This window comes from Macaca mulatta, chromosome 12, assembly GCF_049350105.2.
Source record: "Macaca mulatta isolate MMU2019108-1 chromosome 12, T2T-MMU8v2.0, whole genome shotgun sequence".
In the NCBI taxonomy this organism is placed as follows: Eukaryota; Metazoa; Chordata; class Mammalia; order Primates; family Cercopithecidae; genus Macaca; species Macaca mulatta.
In genome coordinates this window covers 64,053,972-64,074,122 of record NC_133417.1, presented here as the reverse complement: position 1 = coordinate 64,074,122, position 20,151 = coordinate 64,053,972, and the positions used below count along the sequence as shown (strand labels likewise).

General features: G+C 41.1%; 2 protein-coding genes across 63 annotated transcripts in view; one reads left to right on the top strand and one right to left on the bottom strand.

Annotated features, from left to right (window-relative positions):
* The window catches only part of WDSUB1 (WD repeat, sterile alpha motif and U-box domain containing 1), an 85,945-nt gene that overhangs the window by 36,965 nt on the left and 28,829 nt on the right, over window positions 1-20,151 (top strand). For 28 of the 39 annotated variants that reach the window (XR_013401790.1, XR_013401788.1, XR_013401789.1 and 25 more), the window contains one exon: window positions 12,891-13,598. The exons of 10 other annotated variants lie outside the window; for them this stretch is intronic. Coding sequence is in view for 22 of the 29 variants with exons in the window: in XM_077956281.1 (XP_077812407.1) it covers window positions 12,891-13,048 (158 nt within the window). In the remaining 7 variants the exon portion in view is untranslated. 39 annotated transcript variants of the gene reach the window in all.
* The window catches only part of TANC1 (tetratricopeptide repeat, ankyrin repeat and coiled-coil containing 1), a 265,725-nt gene continuing 262,035 nt past the window's right edge, over window positions 16,462-20,151 (bottom strand). For all 24 annotated transcript variants that reach the window (XM_001093218.4, XM_028830727.2, XM_077957059.1 and 21 more), the window contains one exon: window positions 16,462-19,548. In XM_001093218.4, the coding sequence (XP_001093218.3) occupies window positions 18,117-19,548 (1,432 nt within the window). In that variant the 3' untranslated portion in view covers window positions 16,462-18,116. The remainder of the gene's footprint in view (window positions 19,549-20,151) is intronic.

Below are 20,151 nucleotides of genomic sequence, written 5' to 3'. Positions count from 1 at the left end.
TCTGCATTGATTATTCTAGTTATCCATTCATCCATTCTTTTTTCAAGGTTTTTAGTTTCTCTGTGCTGGTTACGTAGTTCCTCCTTTAGCTCTGAGAAGTTTGATAGACTGAAGCCTTCTTCTCTCAACTCGTCAAAGTCATTCTCTGTCCAGCTTTGTTCCGTTGTTGGCGATGAGCTGCATTCCTTTGGAGGGGGAGATGGCTCTGATTTTTTGAATTTCCAGCTTTTCTGCCCTGCTTTTTCCCTATCTTTGTGGTTTTATCTGCCTTTGGTCTTTGATGATGGTGACGTACTGATGGGGTTTTGGTGTGGGTGTCCTTTCTGTTTGTTAGTTTTCCTTCTAACAGTCAGGACCCTCAGCTGCAGGTCCGTTGGAGTTTGCTTGAGGTCCACTCCAGACCATTTGCCTGGGTATCAGCAGCAGAGGTTGCAGTAGATAGAATATTGCTCAACAGCGAGTGTTGCTGTCTGATTCTTGCTCTGGAAGCTTCGTCTCAGAGTGTACCCAGCCGTGTGAGGTGTGATGTGTCGGTCTGCACCTAGTGGGGGATGTCTCCCAGTTAGGCTACTCAGGGGTCAGGGACCCACTTGAGCAGGCAATCTATCTGTTCTCAGATCTCAGCCTCTGTGCTTGGAGAACCACTGCTCTCTCCAAAGCTGTCAGACAGGGACTTTTACATCTGCAGAGGTTTCTGCTGTTTTTTGTTTAGCTATGCTGTGTCCCCAGAGGTGGAGTCTACGGAGGCAGGTAGGCCTTCTTGAGCTGCGGTGGGCTCCACCTAATTCGAGCTTCCCTGTGGCTTTATCTATCTACTTAAGCCTCAGCAATGGCGGGCGCCCCTCCCCCGGCCTTGCTGCCACCTTGCAGTTAGATCTCAGACTGCTGTGCTAGCAATGAGGGAGGCTCCGTGGGCATGGGACCCTCTGGGCCAGATGTGGGATATAATCTCCTAGTGTGCCATTTGCTAAGACCCTTGGTAAAGCATATTATTAGGGTGGGAGTTACCCGGTTTTCCAGGTGTTGTGTGGCTCAATTTCCCTTGGCTAGGAAAAGGAATTCCCTTGCCCCTTGCACTTCCCAGGTGAGGCGATGCCTTGCCCTGCTTTAGCTCTCGCTGGTCGGGCTGCACCTGGGGACCAGCATCAACTGCCAGACACATCCCAGTGAGATGAACCCGGTATCTCAGTTGAAAATGCAGAAATCACCCGTCGTCTGTGTTGCTTTCGCTGGGAGCTGGAGGCTGGAGCTGTTCCTATTCGGCCATCTTGGGCACCACTCTCCTTAAGTAGTTTTTTCTTAAAAAACTAATTAGACCTTGGGTGAACAAATGAGTGTTGTATATTTCATAATGAAATTGGACAGAGTAGTTGTGGAGTTGACACACAATGATTAAGTTTTACTTAAACTTGTGAAGTGTGTATTTAGTTGCTAGGATGTAAAGATAAAATACTATTTTTTTAAGATTGTTGAGATCTCTTATGTTTGTCTATCATGAATTTAAACAATCTTATACAAAGAATATAAAGTATCATTCCATATTCCTAATCATTAACAGATCCACATACTTTATTATGCAGGGAATCCAAATTTATATATATATATATATTTCTTTTTTAATTTTGGCCTACAGCTTCCTCTGGAGTTTTCACTTTGAATAGCTTCACCCCATTGTGGCTGTATGATACATTGTGTTTGACTTTTCTGTTAGTTGATGTGTATGTGCTTGCATATCTTTACACTGTAAATGGCATGCTGACATCTTGGCACATTTCTTTCTGTTTTTACCATTACTTAGGGTTATTTACATGGGTTATATGTTACAAAGCAGAATTAGTCAATTTGAGGATGTTTTATGAATGTGAAAATAGTTAGATACATTTTGTTAGATGTGTTATTTTCCAGGGAAAAAAACAGTTTAGAGTGCTGCCAGTGATATATCTAATTGTACCTAGTTTTCCAGTTTTGTGATCATTGTATATTATTTTATAACTCCATTTACTTTTGCCAGCTTAATAGTTGTTTTGAAACTATATTCCTTACTTTGCTAGGGAGGCAATGAATTTTTTTTACGTGTTAGCTTACTATTTACATATATTTGGGTATAAAACATCTATTCATCTTCTCTGATAATTAGCTGAAGGACTTACTTTGTATATGCTGTCCACTGTTCACATTATTAGTGGAACTAATTATGTAGTGTCTTATCGTTATGAGTTCATCTATATTAGGTCCTTAAAGCTGTACCTGCATATAATAAACAATAAAAGTCAATTAGCTATTTTTATTTCAGGCTATGAAATTTGCTGTGAGTATAGCAGTGGCTGCACATTTTTTGACTTTGGTTTATCAGGACTCTTGTTTGCAGTTGAAAGCAGCTCAACTCGAGTTAGTTTAAGCAGAAATGGCAATTGAGGTATTAAAAGTGAATCTCAGGAAAACCTGGCAGCAAAGAGTGTAATAGGGTTCTGTCTCTAATTTATTGAGAGGTTTCTTAATATTCACTCTGATGTTCAGTGTGCTTTTTTTCTACAAAACAAAAAACAACAACAAAAAAAAACACGACCATAGACAGGTCTCAAATTTTAGTTTCATCCTTGAGGGAAGACACCAATCTGACATTTCCTTCTGGCTGCTTTTCTCAGCTTTCCAGATTGATGTAGCTTGTATTATCAGTAATTTATATTTATTGCTGAGTAATGTTTCATTGCATAGATATGCCATAATATGTTTATTCATTAACCTGTCAGTGGACTTTCAGGTCTTTTCTACTTTGTGGCTATTATGACTGAAGCTGCTGTAACATTTACGTACAGATCTTTGTCTGGATATTTCTCATTTCTCTTGGTTAAATACATAGGAGTGAAATTACTGGGTTGTATCATAAGCAGATGTTTAAAGGGACTACCAAAATGTTTCTCAAAGTGGTGGTACCATTGAAATTTCATAGCTGAGACTTCCAGTTTCTCCCCATCCTCTCCAGCACTTGGTATTGCTAGTCTTTTAAATTTTGCCATTTTAGTGGATATGAAGTGGTATCTCAGTGTGTGTTTTTTTTTTTTTTTTTGAGATGGAGTCTCGCTCTGTTACCCTGACTGGAGTGCAGTGGTGGGATCTCGGCTCACTGCAAGCTCTGCCTTCTGGGTTCACGCCATTCTCCTGCCTCAGCCTCCTGGGTAGCTGGGACTACAGGCACCCGCCACCATGTCTGGCTAAATTTTTTGTATTTTTAGTAGAGACGGACTTTCACTGTGTTAGCCAGGATGGTCTCGATCTCCTGACCTTGTGATCGGCCCACCTCCCAAAGTGCTGGGATTACAGGCGTGAGCCACCATGCCCGGCCTCTCATTGTGCTTTTAATTTGCATTTGCCTCTTGACTCATGATGTTGAGCATCTTTTTGTGAGCTTATCTATCCATTCATATATCTTTTTTGTAATGTATATCTTCAAATCTTTTTCCCATTTTGTGTTGGATTATCTTACTGTGTTGTGAGAGTTCTTTAGATGCAAGTCTTTTGTAAGGTAATGTATTGCACATATTTTCTCTTCTCTGTAGCCTGCCTCATCACTTTCATAATAATGTCTCTTATAGAGACGAAGTTTTTAATTTTAATGAAATCTTATTTTTCTCTTTCATACTTTTTGAGTTCTAAGAAATCTGCGTATCCCAAGGTTTCAGAGACCTTTATCCTGTTTTCTTCTAGAAAACTTAAGGTTTAGGTCTAGGACTTATTTCACATTTTTGTATATGGCTTTCCTAAATGAATATCCAGTTGTTCCAGCATCACTTGTTGAGAAATCATTTTATTAATGAATTACTTGGCATGTTTGTTGAAATCATCCAACTTACATCACAGGTCTATTTCTAGACTTTGTATGATGTGTGATTGAGTTTTATGTCTATCTAGGGGCCAGTTACCGCAGTGCTTTGATTACTGTAGCTTTATAGTCTTTTTTTTTTTTTTTTTTTTGAGACAGTCTCGCTCTGTTGCCCACGCTGGAGTGCAGTGGCTCCATCTCGGCTTACTGCAACTGCCGCCTCCTGGGTTCAAGTGATTCTCATGCCTCAGCCTCCCAAGTAGCTGGGATTACAGGCGTGCAACACCACACCTGGCTAAATTATTTTTGGATTTTTAGTAGAGATGGGGTTTCGCTGCGTTGGTCAGGCTGGTCTTGAACTGCTGGCCTCAAGTGGTCTGCCCGCCTTGGCTTTCCAAACTGCTGGGATTTCAAGCGGCCGTGCCTGGCCACTTTCATAGTAAGTCTTGAAGTCAGGTAGTGAAAATCACATGACTTAGTTCTTTTACTGTTCTGATTATTCTTGCTCCTTTTGCATTTCCACATAGATCTTAGAAACACTTTCTCAGTTTCCTGGCCAGAATTTTCACTGGGATGGTGTTTAATCAGTTTGGAGTTGAACTGCTCTAATCCATGAACATGGTGTCACTCTGCATTAGCATTTGCTTAGGTCTTCTTTTCCTTTATAGGTTTTGTACATTTTGTCAAAATTATCTTTAAGTAGCTCATTTTTAAAAAATGTTTAAATGTTTACTTTTTAGAGATGAGGTCTCATTCTGTGCCCAGGTTGGCATGCAGTGGCACAATCTTTTTTTGTATTATTATACTTTAAGTTGTAGGGTACATGTGCACAACATGCAGGTTTGTTACATATGTATACTTGTGCCATGTTGTGCTGCACCCATCAACTCGTCATTTACATCAGGTATAACTCCCAGTGCAATCCCTCCCCCCTCCCCCCCTCCCCATAATAGGCCCCGGTTTGTGATGTTCCCCTTCCCGAGTAGTGGCACAATCTTAATTCACTGCAGTTTCGATCTCCTGGGCCCAAGTGATCCTTCTGCCTCAGCCTCCCAAGTAGCTGGGACCACAAGCACCTATTACCAGCCTGGGTAACTTTAAAAAAAGTTTTATTTTTGTAGAGATGGGGGTCTCTGTTGCCCAGGCTGGTCCTGAACTTCTGGCTTCAAGCCATCCTCCTGCCTTGTGCTCCCAAAGTGCTAAGAATTGGGAGCTCATATTTTTATAACACTGTACAATCTGCTCAAATAGAAATACAATTTTATATATTGACTTTGTGACCTTGCTACATTGAGTAGTAAAGTCATCCTTCAGTAACCATCTCCCTCAATACAAAACTCTGTGGATGCTCAAGTCCCATATATAAAATGGCGTAATATTTGCATATGACCTACACACATCCTGTCCCTCCAAATCCTCTCTAGCTTACTTATGCCCAATACAATGTAAGTGCTTTGTAAATAGCTGTTATCCTATATTGGCTTTTTTTTTCTCTCATCAGCAGTTAGTTGAATCAGTGGATGCAGACCCCTTAGATACGGAGGGCTGGTAGTAGCTTTTTAACAGAAGCTTAATAGACTTTCTTCATACAGGAGTGCGTCATCTGTAAGTAATGTCGTTCTTTCCAATCTTTTCCTGTTATTCTTGGTCAGAATTTCTAGTGCGATGTTGAGAAGAAGTGGTGTGCAGACATTCTTACCTTCACCTGCACTTAGAGGGAAAGTATTCAGCTTTCACCATTATGTCAGCTGCCCTTATCAAGTTAGTTCCCTTCTATCTCCAGTTTGTTGAGAATTTTTAGTCTATTGACATTTTTTTTTTCTCCTTTAGACTGTAGTAGGATAGATTGCTTTATTAGTTTACTATTGGATGTCATTCTCTTGGGTCTGGCTTCTTAAACATGTTTGTGAGATTCATCTATATTGTTGCACAACGCAGTTTAATTTTCATTTCTGTATAGAAGTCCATTCTGTTGATGGGCATTGTTGGCTGTTACAAATAGTGCTGCTATGAACCTTTCAGTACATGTTTTTGGTTAACATATGTATGCATTTCTGTTGGCTATATTCCTAAGAGTAGGTATATATAAACACATTCCAGAGTGGTTAAACCACTTTCTACGCCCACCAGCAGTGTATGGGAATTCTAACTGCTTCACAGCCTTACTTTCTCCTATTGTCCGTGTCTTTCATTTTAACCTTTCTGGTACCACACATTTATTTTTAAATTTAATCGATGCTGTTATAAGAGACAATAGAGACACATACCTTGTATAATCTGCCCAGCTTTCCCCACTGGTAACATTTTTCAAAATGATACTATTATATCACAACCAGGATATTGACATTGCTAGAACCCACAGATCTTAGATTTCCCCAGTTTTACTTGTGCTTAGTTGTGTGTGTGAAGCTCTACACAGTCTTATCCTGTCTGGAGGTTTGTGATTACCTTACTACAGTTGAGACAGAGTATTTCCAAATGATAACTGCACCCATCATCTCCCTACTGTCTTCCAACCCCAGCCCCTGGAAACCACTAATTTGTCCTCCATTTCAAAAATGGTATTATCAGTGGAATCATGTAGTAAAAGAGCTTTCAATTGGCTTTTTTTTGTTAGCATAATCCCTGTAGATTTACCACTCATTTATTTTTAACCTTCCTGTGTTTTATAAGTGGTTCCTATGGGAAACGAGGATTGGGTTTTTTTAAAAAAAAAAAAAACTCAATCCTCATCATTAATAGCAGAATTGAACCGATTTCTATTGTGATTATTGATACATGTGTGGAGAAATTCCTGCCAGCATATAATTCTAATTTCTCTTCTGTTTTCCTTTTCCCACCTATATTTTTCTGAATTGAACACTCTTTCAGTTTTTCGTTATGTATATTTTTATATCTATTGAACTAATTGCCTCAGAAAAACTTTCAGGACCTGTTTGTATTTCTTGTACCTCATTTTTATTTTCTGTATTCTCATGTAGCAATGATATGATTTAGGTATATCCTTCTAGATATTTTTCCATCCATTTACCATGTCCTGTAACAAATGGGTTATGATGCATAGTTTGTTTATTTTTGAGAGGGAGTTTCGCTCTTGTTGCCCAGGCTAGAGTGCAGTCTTGGCTCACTGCAACCTCTGCCTCCTGGATTCAAGCGATTCTCCTGCCTCAGCCTCCCGAGTAGCTGGAATTACAGGCATGTGCCACCATACCCAGCTAATTTTTTGTATTTTTAGTAGCGACGAGGTTTTACTGTGCTGGCCAGGATGGTTTCGATCTCCCAACCTCAAGTGATCTGCCTGCCTCGGTCTCCCAGAGTGCTGGGATTACAGGTGTGAGCCACTTTGCCTGGCCTGATGCATACTTTTAAAAAGTTGCTATCAACAGTGTATCCGAGAAAACACCATTTGTCAGTATATTCAGAAGTACATGCTTCATTCTTATCTGCGGGATAGCATTTCCTGGTATGGATGTCGGTAAAATTAACTCTTACTCTGATTCTATAGAGAACATCCAGCTACTTGGGAGGCTGAGGCAGGAGAATCACTTGAACCTGGAAGGTGGAGGTTGCAGTGAGCCGAGATTGCACCACTGCACTCTAGCCCTGGTGACAGTGCAAGACTGTCTCCAAAAAAAAAAAATCCCCAGTTACGTATTTATAGGTACATTTGCTTAAATTCCTAATACTGATAGGCAGTGCTGTACATCTTTAGTTATGTCCAATCTTTTAAAAAATTTGGCTTGGTCATTTTTGCCAATTTAGCTGTCAAGATAATCTGTTTTGAGACAGGGTCTCACTCTGTCACCCAGGCTGGAATGCAGTAGCATGATCTCAGTTCACTGAGACCTCTACCTCCTGGGTTCAAGTGATTCTCCTGCCTCAGCCTCCCTAGTAGTTAGGATTACAGGCACGCACCACCATGTCTGGCTAATTTTTATATTTTTAGTAGAGACGGAGTTTTGCCATGTTGGCCAGGCTGGTCTCGAACTCCTGACCTCAAGTGATGCGCCCGGCCAAGATAAATTTTAGAATCATTTTATGTTACAACATAAAGTGGTATTTTGGTTAGAATTACAGAAAACCTAAAAACTAAATGTTAACTGGGGCTAAAGAGTAGAAATGCCAGCCCTGCACTGGTAGGTGTTCCATCTAGATTATTTCTTTCAGGTCTATTCAAACCTGATCTGCCCACTCTGCTTTTTAGAGCCTTTGCTGTGTTTTAACTTGGTTATACTCTGACTTCAGGTATGCTTTTCAGTTGCAGTTCAAGTATACTGTCTAATTCCTATTTGTCTTTGTAGACTTTTCTCTTTCATGCCCTTCACCAGTTCTGGAAACGTTTCAGCCATTCTCATCCCTTGCACCTTCTCTCTCAAGTCTTTCTCGGTGTTTTTCTTGGACCTGTCTACCAGTTGTCTAACTGCCGTTTACCTGTCCAGTGAGATTTTTAAAAAATTTTAGTTACTATAGTTGTCCTTTCTGGAAGTCCCATGTACAGGGAGAGTAAGAGCATTGTCTGTGGAGCCACACTGCTTGGATTTAAATCCCAGGTCAGTTGCTGCCTACCTGTGTGACCCTGGAAAGTTATTCAGGCCATGCCTCAGTTTCCTCATTTGTAAAATAGGAATGCTAACAATATCTTACATCCTAAGGTTGTTGTGAAGATTAAAGAAGTTAATATAGGTAATGGTGCCCTGGAACCGTCTAATGATACGCTATTTGGCAATAAGCACTTCAAAAGATGGCCAGTGTCATTGATGCCAATCAAAACCATGTCATACCTGTTAAGATGGCTAAAATCAAAAAGTAGGAAAATACGTGTTGGCAAGGATGTGCAGAAAATGGAACCTTCGCATGTGGTTGCTGTTGAAAGCAGTCTGGAAGCGCCTCAGAAAGTTATCACAATTCCACTCCTAAGTATATAGGCAGGATAATTGAAAACACATGCTCATACCAAAAGTTGTACAGGCATAGCAGCATTATTAGTAGCCCAAAGGTGGAAACAACCCAGATGTCCAGCAACAAGTGAATGCATGAAATGTGGTATAGCCATACAATAGAATACCAAGCCATGAAAATGCACAAATATATAGAGGATAGACCTTGGAAACATTATGGTAAGTGCAAGAAGCCCGATACCAAAGGCTGCATAGTGTATGAGTCCCATTATATGAAATACCCAAAACAGGCAAAGCCATAGAGACAAAGTCAGAGGCACCCATGGGCTGAAGGGGCAGTGACTGCTAATGGGTATGGGATTGATGGAGTGATACACAACTCTGAAATACACCAAGAACCACAAATGGGTGCATTTTATGGTGTGAAATATATCTGAAAAAGAGCAAAAGGCAGTCACAAGTAACAGTTTCTGCAGAAAGCATGTTTCCCTCTCTAGGACGGAGGAAACAAGTTGAGTTTCTCAGAACCTCAGTCTCTCAGGGCCAGAACTCAGGACCCCAAGGTAGGGGAGCTGCACAGCTGGTGTTCGTTTCTATAAGGAGGCAAAAGTAGCACAGATGTTAAGCAACCAAAACAATCCAGAGACTGGGCTTTCACCATGTCGCCCCGGCTAGTCTTAAACTCCAGGGCTCAAGTGATCCACTCACCTCGGCCTCCCAAGTGCTGAGATTAGAGGCGTGAGCCACTGAGCCTGGCCGACTTTCTTGTATGATAAAAAATACATATACCTTGGCCCACAAGCCAGTGGAAGCATTCCCATTACAGTCAGGAATATAAAGGGTGCTCTCTCTCAGCTATTGTTTTAGAAATACTAGCCACCCCTTACCCCCCCCCACCCCCCCAAAAAAAATTTGAAAGGGAAAAACCCTTTCTATATAACTGTATATGTAGAAAGCCGAAAAGAATAGAAAATCTACAGACAATATGAATTTTGTAAAGTAGCACGTTAAACAAGATTCAGTGAACCAAAGCACTTAAAAGTTGTAACTGAATACTTAAGTTACAATAACAAAAACTAGAACAAATGAGACCTAAACTTGGCTGGGTGCAGTATAATCCATGTCTGTAAACCCAGCACTTTGGGAAGCCAAAGTGGGAACATTGTTTGAGCCAAGCTGTTCTAGACCAGCCTAGGCAACATAGTGAGACCCCCTTCTGTACAAAAATTTTTAAAAAATTAGCCCAGTGTAGTGACATGTGCCTGTAATCCCAGGTACTTGGGAGGATGAGGTGGGAGGATTGCTTGAGCCTGGGAGGTCGAGGCTGCAGTGAGCTGCCATCATGTCACTGGATTCCAGCCTGGGTGACAGAATGAGACCCTGTCTTAGGAAAAAACCACACACACCAAAACCCCAAACTTATTATGTAAAACTTTCAAACCTACATAAAAACGAAAACATCGCTGTGAAAGTATAATGGCAGCATGCTGAGGGCTAGGAAGACTCAGTGGCAGTGGGATGTCAGCTTTCTCCATTTCATAGGTTTGACGTGATCCTGATAAAACTTTTTACCGAGAGATACGCAAGGTGATTCTTACCGTGCAACCTAATAAGAACAGCAAAAATAACCTAGAAAAAAACAATGAAGAAGGTTGCTAGCCCTATGAGATGTTACATGTTGAGAAGCCTCCGTAAATGAATGTTTAGTGTTGGCCCAGGAATAGAACAATGGAAAAGTTTAAAATCCGGAAATCAATCCATGTGCATTTGGAAATTTAGTGATTGATAAAGATAGAATTTTAAATCAGTGGTAAAAATTACTTCCAACAAGTGGTATTTTGACAATGGAACCACCATGTGGAAAAGGATAAAATTGGATCCATCCTGCATACTGTACATTTAAATTTCAAATGAATCAGAAACCCAGACGTAAAAAGGGAAACCTGCAGAGCGCAGCAGCTTGCACCTGGAGTCCCAGCTATTCTGGAAGCTGATGTAGGAGGGTCACTTGAGCCCAGGAGCTCGAGACCAGCAGGACCCCATCTCTTCAAAGACTTTTAAAGTTCCAAAGACAGTGTAGGTAAATTCCTTGACAGAATTGGGAAAACTTCGCTATCTGGGAGTCAAGGGAGAAATTGATCTAGTGTTGATATTCCATATATATGAAATCTTAAGGACAGCCTAATAGAAAAATGGGCAGAAAATATGAATAGCTCACAGGAAAAAGAAAAGCAAATAGCTCAAACATATGAACAAAAAGATTCTCCATCTGATGTATTGTACCATTGCTTACCTAGAGACTGGCAAAAATCCAAGAGTTTGACCACATATACTGTTGGTTAGGCTGTAGGGGAAAAAGGCATTCTCAAACATTGCTAGTAAGAATGAAAAACGTAGAATTCCTATGGAAGGAAACTGGAACTATCTAGTGAGATTACATATGCTGCTTTAGCATTCCTACTTCTAAAATCTCCCCAAAACAAAAGTGACACATGCACAAGACTTCATTGTAGCACTATTTGTATTTTGTGTGTGTGTGGTTTTCTTGGGGTTTTGTTGGTACAGCACTTTGTAAAAGGCAAAGATTGTCCATCAATACATCTTTACAGTGGAGTACTGTGGGGAAAATAAACACACCAAGGTGCAAAACAGTGTGGCTAGTATGCTAGCTTTTATGTAGTGTGTGTATGTACTGTGTGCACATACACATATTTGAAAATGGATTGCACATAGTAACTTATATGGGAAGGGTGGGGAACAAGGATTGGACAGGTTAGATTAGACCCCTCTGAAGGTACCTTGTTTTATAGTTTTAACTTTTTTTTGAGATGGAGTCTCACTCTGTCTCCCAGGCTGGAGTGCAGTGGTGCAATCTTAGTTCACCGAACGTCCGTCTCCCAGGCTCAAGTGATTCTCCTGCCTCAGCCTCCTGAGTAGCTGGAATTACAGGCACCCACCACCATGCCTGGCTAATTTTTATATTTTTAGTAGAGATAGGGTTTTGCCATGTTGGCCAGGCTGGTCTCAAACACCTGACCCTCAAGTGATCCACCCGCCTTGGCCTCCCAAAGTGCTGGGATCACAGGTGAGAGGCACCACGTCCAGCCTATGGTTTTTACTTTGAAACCCAGTAGGTGTGGTTTTCATACACAGTATTTTGGGACCACTCTAGTGAATCTACCTTGATGACAGAAAGAACCATAAAGTAATCTTAACATTTCTTTCAATTTTATGTTAGTAAATATACTGGCATTATTCTGAAACAATGACATGTACTATAGATTAAATGTGTAAATGAAATCAGGAACCCAGATTTTCAGCTTGAGAAAGAGCTACAAGTATAAAAAAGTAGTGAAGCAAAAGTCCAATCTTTACCTGTATAAAGGCAAGTAATTTTGCAAGAATATGGTTTTAAAAAAAACCTTAGCGTCTGGGCATGGTGGCTCACGCCTGTAATCCCAGCACTTTGGGAGGCCTAGGCGGGTGGATCACCTGAGGTCAGGAATTCGAGACCAGCCTGGCCAACACAGTGAAACTCTACTAAAAATACAAAACATTAGCCGGGTGAGGTGACGGGCGCCTGTAGTTCCAGCTACACGGGAGGCTGAGGCAGGAGAATCTCTTGAACCTGGGAGGTGGAGCTTGCAGTGAGCTGAGATCTCGCCAGTGCACTCCAGCCTGGGCAACAGCATGAGACTTGGTCTCAAAACATAACCTAAGTCCCTTCACTGTCAAATCCTTAGTGGAGTAAATTCTGTCATCTCAGGGTATCTATCCGTTTTCCTGACTTTTCAAGGTGTTGGAAAGTTTTGCTGAGTCATAAGGCTCTTTTCAACAGCTCTGATGGGCAGTTTATCCTCACTCCCACTCTACCTAGCTCTGTTCCTTTCTTCTCTTCCACTGTGTCTGAATTTGACAGGATCCCGGTCTCAGTGGTATTGTTCAAAGAGTTTATAATGTTACGCTTCTGGGTAATTTTTGCTTCATATATCTCCATCCAATCAATGCATTTCAGATGTTGTGGTAGAGAGATTTTTGGGGGTGGTGGTACAAGACAGGAATAACCCTTAAGTCATAGTAAAGGCCTCTGCAAGGAGTTTTTACATTCACTTCATTTTGATAATCCTCATTTCCCTCTCCTACGTCATGTAATTTGTGCAATTTTTTTTTAGATGGCTATTCATATGAAAAGGAAGCAATAGAAAATTGGATCAGCAAAAAGAAACGTACAAGTCCCATGACAAATCTTGTTCTTCCTTCAGCGGTACTAACACCAAATAGGACTCTGAAAATGGCCATCAATAGATGGCTGGAGACACACCAAAAGTAAAATTGTTGATAGTGTATTGTTTATATTTTCCGTGGTCTCATTTGAATGATTTACAGGTAAATATTAATCAGACATTATTATTATTATTATTATTATTATTTTTGAGACGGAGTCTCGCTCTGTAGCCCAGGCTCGAGTGCAGTGTCCGGATCTCAGCTCACTGCAAGCTCCGCCTCCCGGGTTCACGCCATTCTCCGGCCTCAGCCTCCCGAGTAGCTGGGACTACAGGCGCCCACCACCTCGCCCGGCTAGTTTTTGTATTTCTTAGTAGAGACGGGGTTTCACCGTGTTAGCCAGGATGGTCTCGATCTCCTGACCTCATGATCCACCCGTCTCGGCCTCCCAAAGTGCTGGGATTACAGGCTTGAGCCACCGCGCCCGGCCAATCAGACATTATTAAAAGCAATACAGGAAAAAGGTAAACTTAAATTTAGTTACCTATAAACATTGTGAATTTTCATTCTTTAAAAACACATGGACTTACTATAAAAGCCTTTTTGTACTAGTGAAAAAAGTCTTCAGCTATGTAGAAATAAAGTTATACTTTAAATTGCAGTGCCCTAATTTTTTAAAATTCCTCTTAATATCATTCCCAACAGTGCCCACATTTATTCTTGTTAGATGTAGGTCATCTCTATAACTGAAGATTGGACTACTCTAGAATAATAGATGTTTACATTCTAGTTAATAGCCATTTATTCAATAACTCTTTGGAGCCCTTTTAAAGAGAATTTGTAGCAAAATGGTTGTAGATTGTTTATGATTAAATTGAGAAAAATCACTTCAGATATTTAAGCAATTTTTTTGGATTTTAAGTTTTCAGGATAATGATTTTCTTTCTTATTTTCCAAATAAGGTACAGATTAGGTGAAATGAATCCTGAATAAGTTGACTTTGCTGAAATATATAAAGTGGCAAACTCTAGCCTCCCTTCAGAATGAAGAATTATTAAAAGTTCTCACATATAATTCTAAGCTGGAGTAACTATACAAAGGCATCTTTACACAATAGCCTGATATGTTCACTCCAGAAAAAAACTTCAGGTTCAGGAAGTGAAGGTGGTGCTAACTTCTTACTTGCCTGTCCAAAGTTGTTACATTTGGAAGCTGTCCGCGGGAAGCTTGTTAGAACTGCACCATCAGTGCAGGCTGGGTCTCTGGGCCTGCACCCTTCTTTGCACTGTTACCCCCAAAACTCACAATGGAGAATTGTTCAAGAATGCTGAAACTTGGAAATAAAAAGGGAAAAGCAATGTAAATATAGGAAAAGGCTGACTACGCATTTTATAAACTCATAGCTAATATGCCGCATGTTCACAGAAAGGCAGCAAGCCTTGCTAACATGGAAATCTCCAAACACCATTTCTTTTTAATTCTTTGTAAACATTTTAACTTAGTGTATTACTAAACTTTGTTAACCTTTACGTCATAACTAGGATTCATGATAAATGGTTCTAGAAAACTTTTTTATTCATATGACATGCTTCTCACATTCTTACTATTGAGGACTAGAAAGGCTGGAAGCATGTTCTTGGTGTTTTTCTGTTGTATTCTTTTAGAGTCTCAGTCTGTCGCCCAGACTGGAGTGCAGTGGTGTGATCTTGGCTCACTACAACCTCCGCCTCCTGGGTTCAAGCAGTTCTCCTGCCTCAGCCTCCCTGGTAGTAGCTGTGATTACAGGTGCGTGCCATGACGCCCAGCAACTTTTTGTATTTTTAGTAGAGACAAGGTTTCACCATGTCGGCTAGGCTGGTCTCGAACTCCTGAGCTCATGATCTACCTGTCTCACCCTCCCAAGGTGTTGGGATTACAGGCGTGAGCCACCAGGCCCAGCCGTTTTTCTGTTGTACTGTTTAGGGAAAGTATGCTAATTTCAACAGAACACTTTTTAAACTTGAAAGAACTTACATTGGTCCAACTGTCTCTGTTTCGATAAACAGACTTATTTTCCAATTGAGGTTAGCTGTTTTTTAAATAAAAGTTACTAAAATCATTCAAAGTCATTGCTAGAAAACGCAAAAAGGCATTTTTAAAAGAAGTGTTAAGGTATTTTGCTTTTTTTTTTTTGGAGACGGAGTCTTGCTCTGTTGCCAGGCTGGAGTGCAGTGGCATGATCTCGGCTCACTGCAACCTCTGCCCCCTGGGTTCAAGCGATTCTCCTGCCTCAGCCTCCTGAGTAGCTGGGACTAAAGGCACACACCACCACACCCAGCTAATTTTTGTATTTTTAGTAGAGATGGGATTTCACCATGTTGGCCAGGATGGTGTCTATCTCCTGACCTCATGATCCGCCCACCTTGACCTCCCAAAGGGCTGGGATTACAGGCGTGAGCCACCACGCCCAGCCAGTATTTTGCTTTCTTTTATACTTTACCAGAATAGTTTCTTGTAAAACAAAACTGCTGAAAACTAAGATGCCAATAATTTACCTAACTGACACCCCTCTTTTTGTATAAAGCAAACCAAAGCTGAACAACTCTCTTCCATACAAGCAAACCAAAACCATCAGTAACAGGGGACACGACACAGCCCCCATGCTGTGCACTCCAGACCCCACTGTTTGTTAGTTCAGGGCAATGTGGAGCAGCAACACCTACCCACCACCCAGTCCTGTCGGGACTGACCATGAGCTTCCTATGGATGTGTTACCTCTTCCTGGCTGGGCCAAGTACCTCACTTACCTTTACTAAGTATATATCAAAATCATAATGTACAATAACTTACGAGAAGATTCTTATTAGCTCCTTTACAGGAAAAATCATCATCTAATGACAAGAATTATGTATTAGGCGATACTTTCCTTCCCATCCCATTTTTGTTTTTAGCCTTCCATTGAATATAAAGCTCTAAAGGACTGAAACTACTTAGTCTTGCTAGCAATAGCAGTGACTAGATAATAACCTGAGGTATTATGATGTTTAAGATTCCAAGAATGTTAACACAATACAACACAGTTTAATGTTCTCTCTCATATTACTTTGAAAAGTGTAGGCATAAAGACAAACATACTTTTAACTGAAAGATAATACAAATGTGTTAAAGAACAAACTGTCATAACAGTGTTCAGTGTGTTGCCAAAGTGTTTGAGAGTTGCAGTAGTAAAGATGTCCTGCTGCCAGTAACAACAGGCACCAAGATGTCTTGAAACACATAGGAAGTATGTATTGCTTTCCTGCATGCTTGCTTTCTATTTGAGGCAAAAAGACTAATTTGGCCCTTGAGTATTGTGGAATTTCTAGCAGCTGTCACCCTTATTCTGAAATTATAAAACGAAATTAAATATGCATTTTGTAGTGTTAATATAAAATATGCTTTTCACTATTCCCTCTAGGGTAACAAGGATTAAAAGCAACAGAGATAGCTGTCATCAGGCTGTTCTCTACTTATCCACTGACTCATTTAGTGCAGAACACATTCTATTAATAGTCTTTATTCCATATGGAAAAGTACAGTAGTTGTGCAGAAACAAAACTAACAAAAGAGTAAGACTTTCACAAATATTAAAGAAAATAAATAAGCCATAGTAGTTACAGCAAAACTCATGGAAAGCCTATAAAAATGATAAAGCTGTCCATACGAAGTACAATTGTACACACAGGAACAACCATTGAAGAATGACATCAGAGGTTCCTATTTGTACAAAACCATAATGATGTTCACAGGAACTTCATTACAACGATTCATTTTAAAACATTCTGCAAATATATAACTTCCTTCTCCTCAATTTTAGAAAATAAATTTCACATCCCAACATATAAAACAAATACACTCCTACCTCTCTCAAATTAGCATTTTAACATCTTCCAATAAGACACCATTTTCATATAAAAATACCTTTAAACCAAGGTTCATTCGTGTACCTTATCTTTACAAATGAATCAATACATCAGCTTGAACTTAAGTAGCACCTCAAAGGTGTTCATATAAATGAGATAAAGTGCTGTTACTGGTATACTGTTAACATGCCATAATAATACATCATTCAGTGCAATAACCAGCATGGATGAAGCTTATAGAGAACATGCAAATCATGACTGGGGTTTTCTTTTTTGTTTTTAGATTAACTACATTGAAATAGTTCTATTTACAAGTCTGAATAAAACTGGGCTATTTAATATATACAACATGTGACTATAAAGTACTAATTGTACAACAAAACAAAAGCAACAACCAGTCCTATCTTTAGTATCTGAATTAAATATTGTCCTTAGAGGAGCTTGGAAGGATTGTTCCAGAGCACTATCATTGTTAAAAGCAGTTTGGAAACCAGGTGAGAGCTAACTTTTAAGCGCCACTAAAAATGCTGGTCTTAGCTAAAATTTAGCTTGAATCCACTTGACCACCAATCATGATTCCAAATGGCTTATACTGTTTCCAAATATCAAAAACACCTTCAAGCACAAATATAGGTTCCAAAAAAAGGTGCTATAAAAATATATGAATAAGAACCATAACACAGAAATAAGTGTTTAATCCCTTTATAGAAACTGCTATGAAGGGAACAATACTTAAGTGTCCTCATATTTTGCTTAAAAAAATTGGCTGCGTTTACAGTCACACTTATATTTAGCTAGAAATCACTCAGAACTTAATTTTTATGTATATATTAAATGGGATTTGACTCAATGGAACTGTAACTGTAAAATTCCATTGTTTCCAGAATACATCCCTCGGATGTACATCACTTGGGCATGAGTTAAACCTGTCACTCTTTAACAACAGACACATTTATTCTCTAAGTAGGTACTGTGATTTTACCACATAGCAAAGGCAAGGAGGAAAGTGGCAAAAGCCAAACAATTTCGTAACTGAAAGTCATTAATGTCTTCTGGGCTGTCTCAAAATTTTAAGTTGATATAGTTTTCAATTCTGTTTAGCATTCTTATTTATGGTGACTTCTAGCTATTAAAGAAGTTTTATCCCGCATTTTAGATATATCAATGGCATCAGATCCACCCCAAAGGAAAAAAAAGGGCTAAAAAATAATTTTTCTGATGAAAAAACTATTTAATTTACCACCAGGATTAAACACACTTTTCCCAATTCCACAAATGGAGCTTTCTTAAGGCTCACACATTTGACTCTATGAATGATCGCTTTGGTTTGGCTGCAGTGAGGTGGCTCCTGTGGGCTTCATTACTGATATGAGGCTGCTGTTTGGAGATACTTTCCTGGTATAGGTGAGACACAGTCTTAGTTATCCTGTTCTCTTGACAGTGGACTGGAATTTGGCACTTGTTTTCTTCTAGCTCCTTCACCTGTGCCCCATTGTGGACACTTGCACTCAGGGTAGAAACGGAACAGGTTTTGGCTTGGTTATTACATCCTCCCGCTTGCACGAGGGAGGGCTTCTCAGTGGCAGCGGACTGCAGGCCAGCTGCAGATGTGTTTGCCAGCAGCCGCTCTGGGGCCGGACAGTGCCAGGCGCGGCTTGGAGGATTGCTCTGCTGTTGGAACCTCGCGGTCTTATCCATGATGCCCATGAATGGCGTGTTGCGGGGTCTGTGCTCCGCTGTACCGCCCTGAACGTGGGTTACAACCTTGTCTTTAATTCGAGTATCTGGTCCTTGGACCTTGAAGCCATCTGAAAAACTGCTGCTCGAAGTCAAACTACTGGTTGAACTTGACATCTTTATGCTGCTGGATGGAGAACCAGAAGAGCCTGAGCTAGTGAGGGAAGCTGGGTGTCTCATGTCGCTGCTGGTCGCCAGCCCACCTTGGTTTGGAGGGGCTGCGTCCACAGGCATGGAGGAATGGGACAGAAGCCTCTCTGTGGTTTTCGTCTTATTTGGTAAAGGGTGCGCAGAGCCACTCTCACCGCGCTGCAGGCGGACATTCTGGCTGGGGCCCAGCCGATCCCCAAAGTGGCCACAACCAGCTCCAGTAGTGAAAGTACCTGTTCCCTCTAAATGCTGGGTTCTGCTCCCAGCAGGTGTGGCAGCGATTCTCCCTGGCATGGGACTCGGAGGAGGGTTCTGAGAAGAGATCTGAACTTTTGTGCTGCCATTTCTCAAGGCCGACTGGCCAGAGCCCAGGTGCTGGCTGGTTTTCACGATCTGGGCCTGCTTGGAGGGCTGCAGGACCAACCCTGGCTGGGCCACAGGCTCTCTCAGGGGCTTGCCGATTCCTGCCCTGCTCTGTGGCGATACCGGCCTTCCTTTGGACTGTAACCCTTCTTGAAGGTTTCGGATGTATGGGGAAGGGACAGATGAGGATGGCTGGGATCTGGGAGTCGGGGAAACAGATTCTTCCTGGGGAGAAGTTTCTTCCTCTTCAGTCTCCTCAGGGTGAAAGTGGTCACTTAAGCCAGGGGTTGGGGCGTCCTCTTCGTTCTCAGAGTCATTGGGTGGAGCTGGTGGCAGGCCCTGCTGTTTTTGCTGTTGACTCCTCTGGAGTTGCTTGCACTCCTCTTCTACACGGGCCAGAAGCCTTTTGATTTCCTGATTGGTGGGACAGAGTTTCACAGCCTCTTGCAGGTCAGCGAGAGCTGCCACGAATTGCCTTCGTAGGAAAATGTAAGGTAACATTACAAGTCACACACAAACATGCTCAGAGTGTAACTGTTCATAAAAGAGCTGTGCTCAAAGGAAAGAGAAGTTAGCAAGTGAGTTTTGAATACTACGGTGGTGGCCAGGACCCATTTAACCAGCCCAGAGTTACTCAGCTAAGTGGCAGTGCTAAATTCTAACCTAGATGGGTGTGACTCCACAGCCCTGCTCTCCATAAAGACCACTGGGCCAGGAATAAGGGGAAGCATGAATCAGTGGACACCAGAATCCTTTTAATATTGTTACCATCCCATGGTAACACTGTGCCCACCTCTCATTCAACAGGCTTATATCACTCTTCCCCTCCCCTGAATTTCCTAATGCCCCTAGTTGGCAGTTTCCCTGAAATACGGACTAAACTAGGTAGGAAGTTCATGTTGCAGTAAGTTCATGTTGCACCTGGGGGGAAGGGTGGGAAGGAATAATTACTGAGATGTCAGGAGAAAATAGAAGTTTACTCATCACTGATAATGTCCACTGCCATGCCTCTTGGAAGTAGGTAGTAATACTAATTCAGTATTTAAAAGGATGAGAGGCACCTGAGCCTCTCTACAGC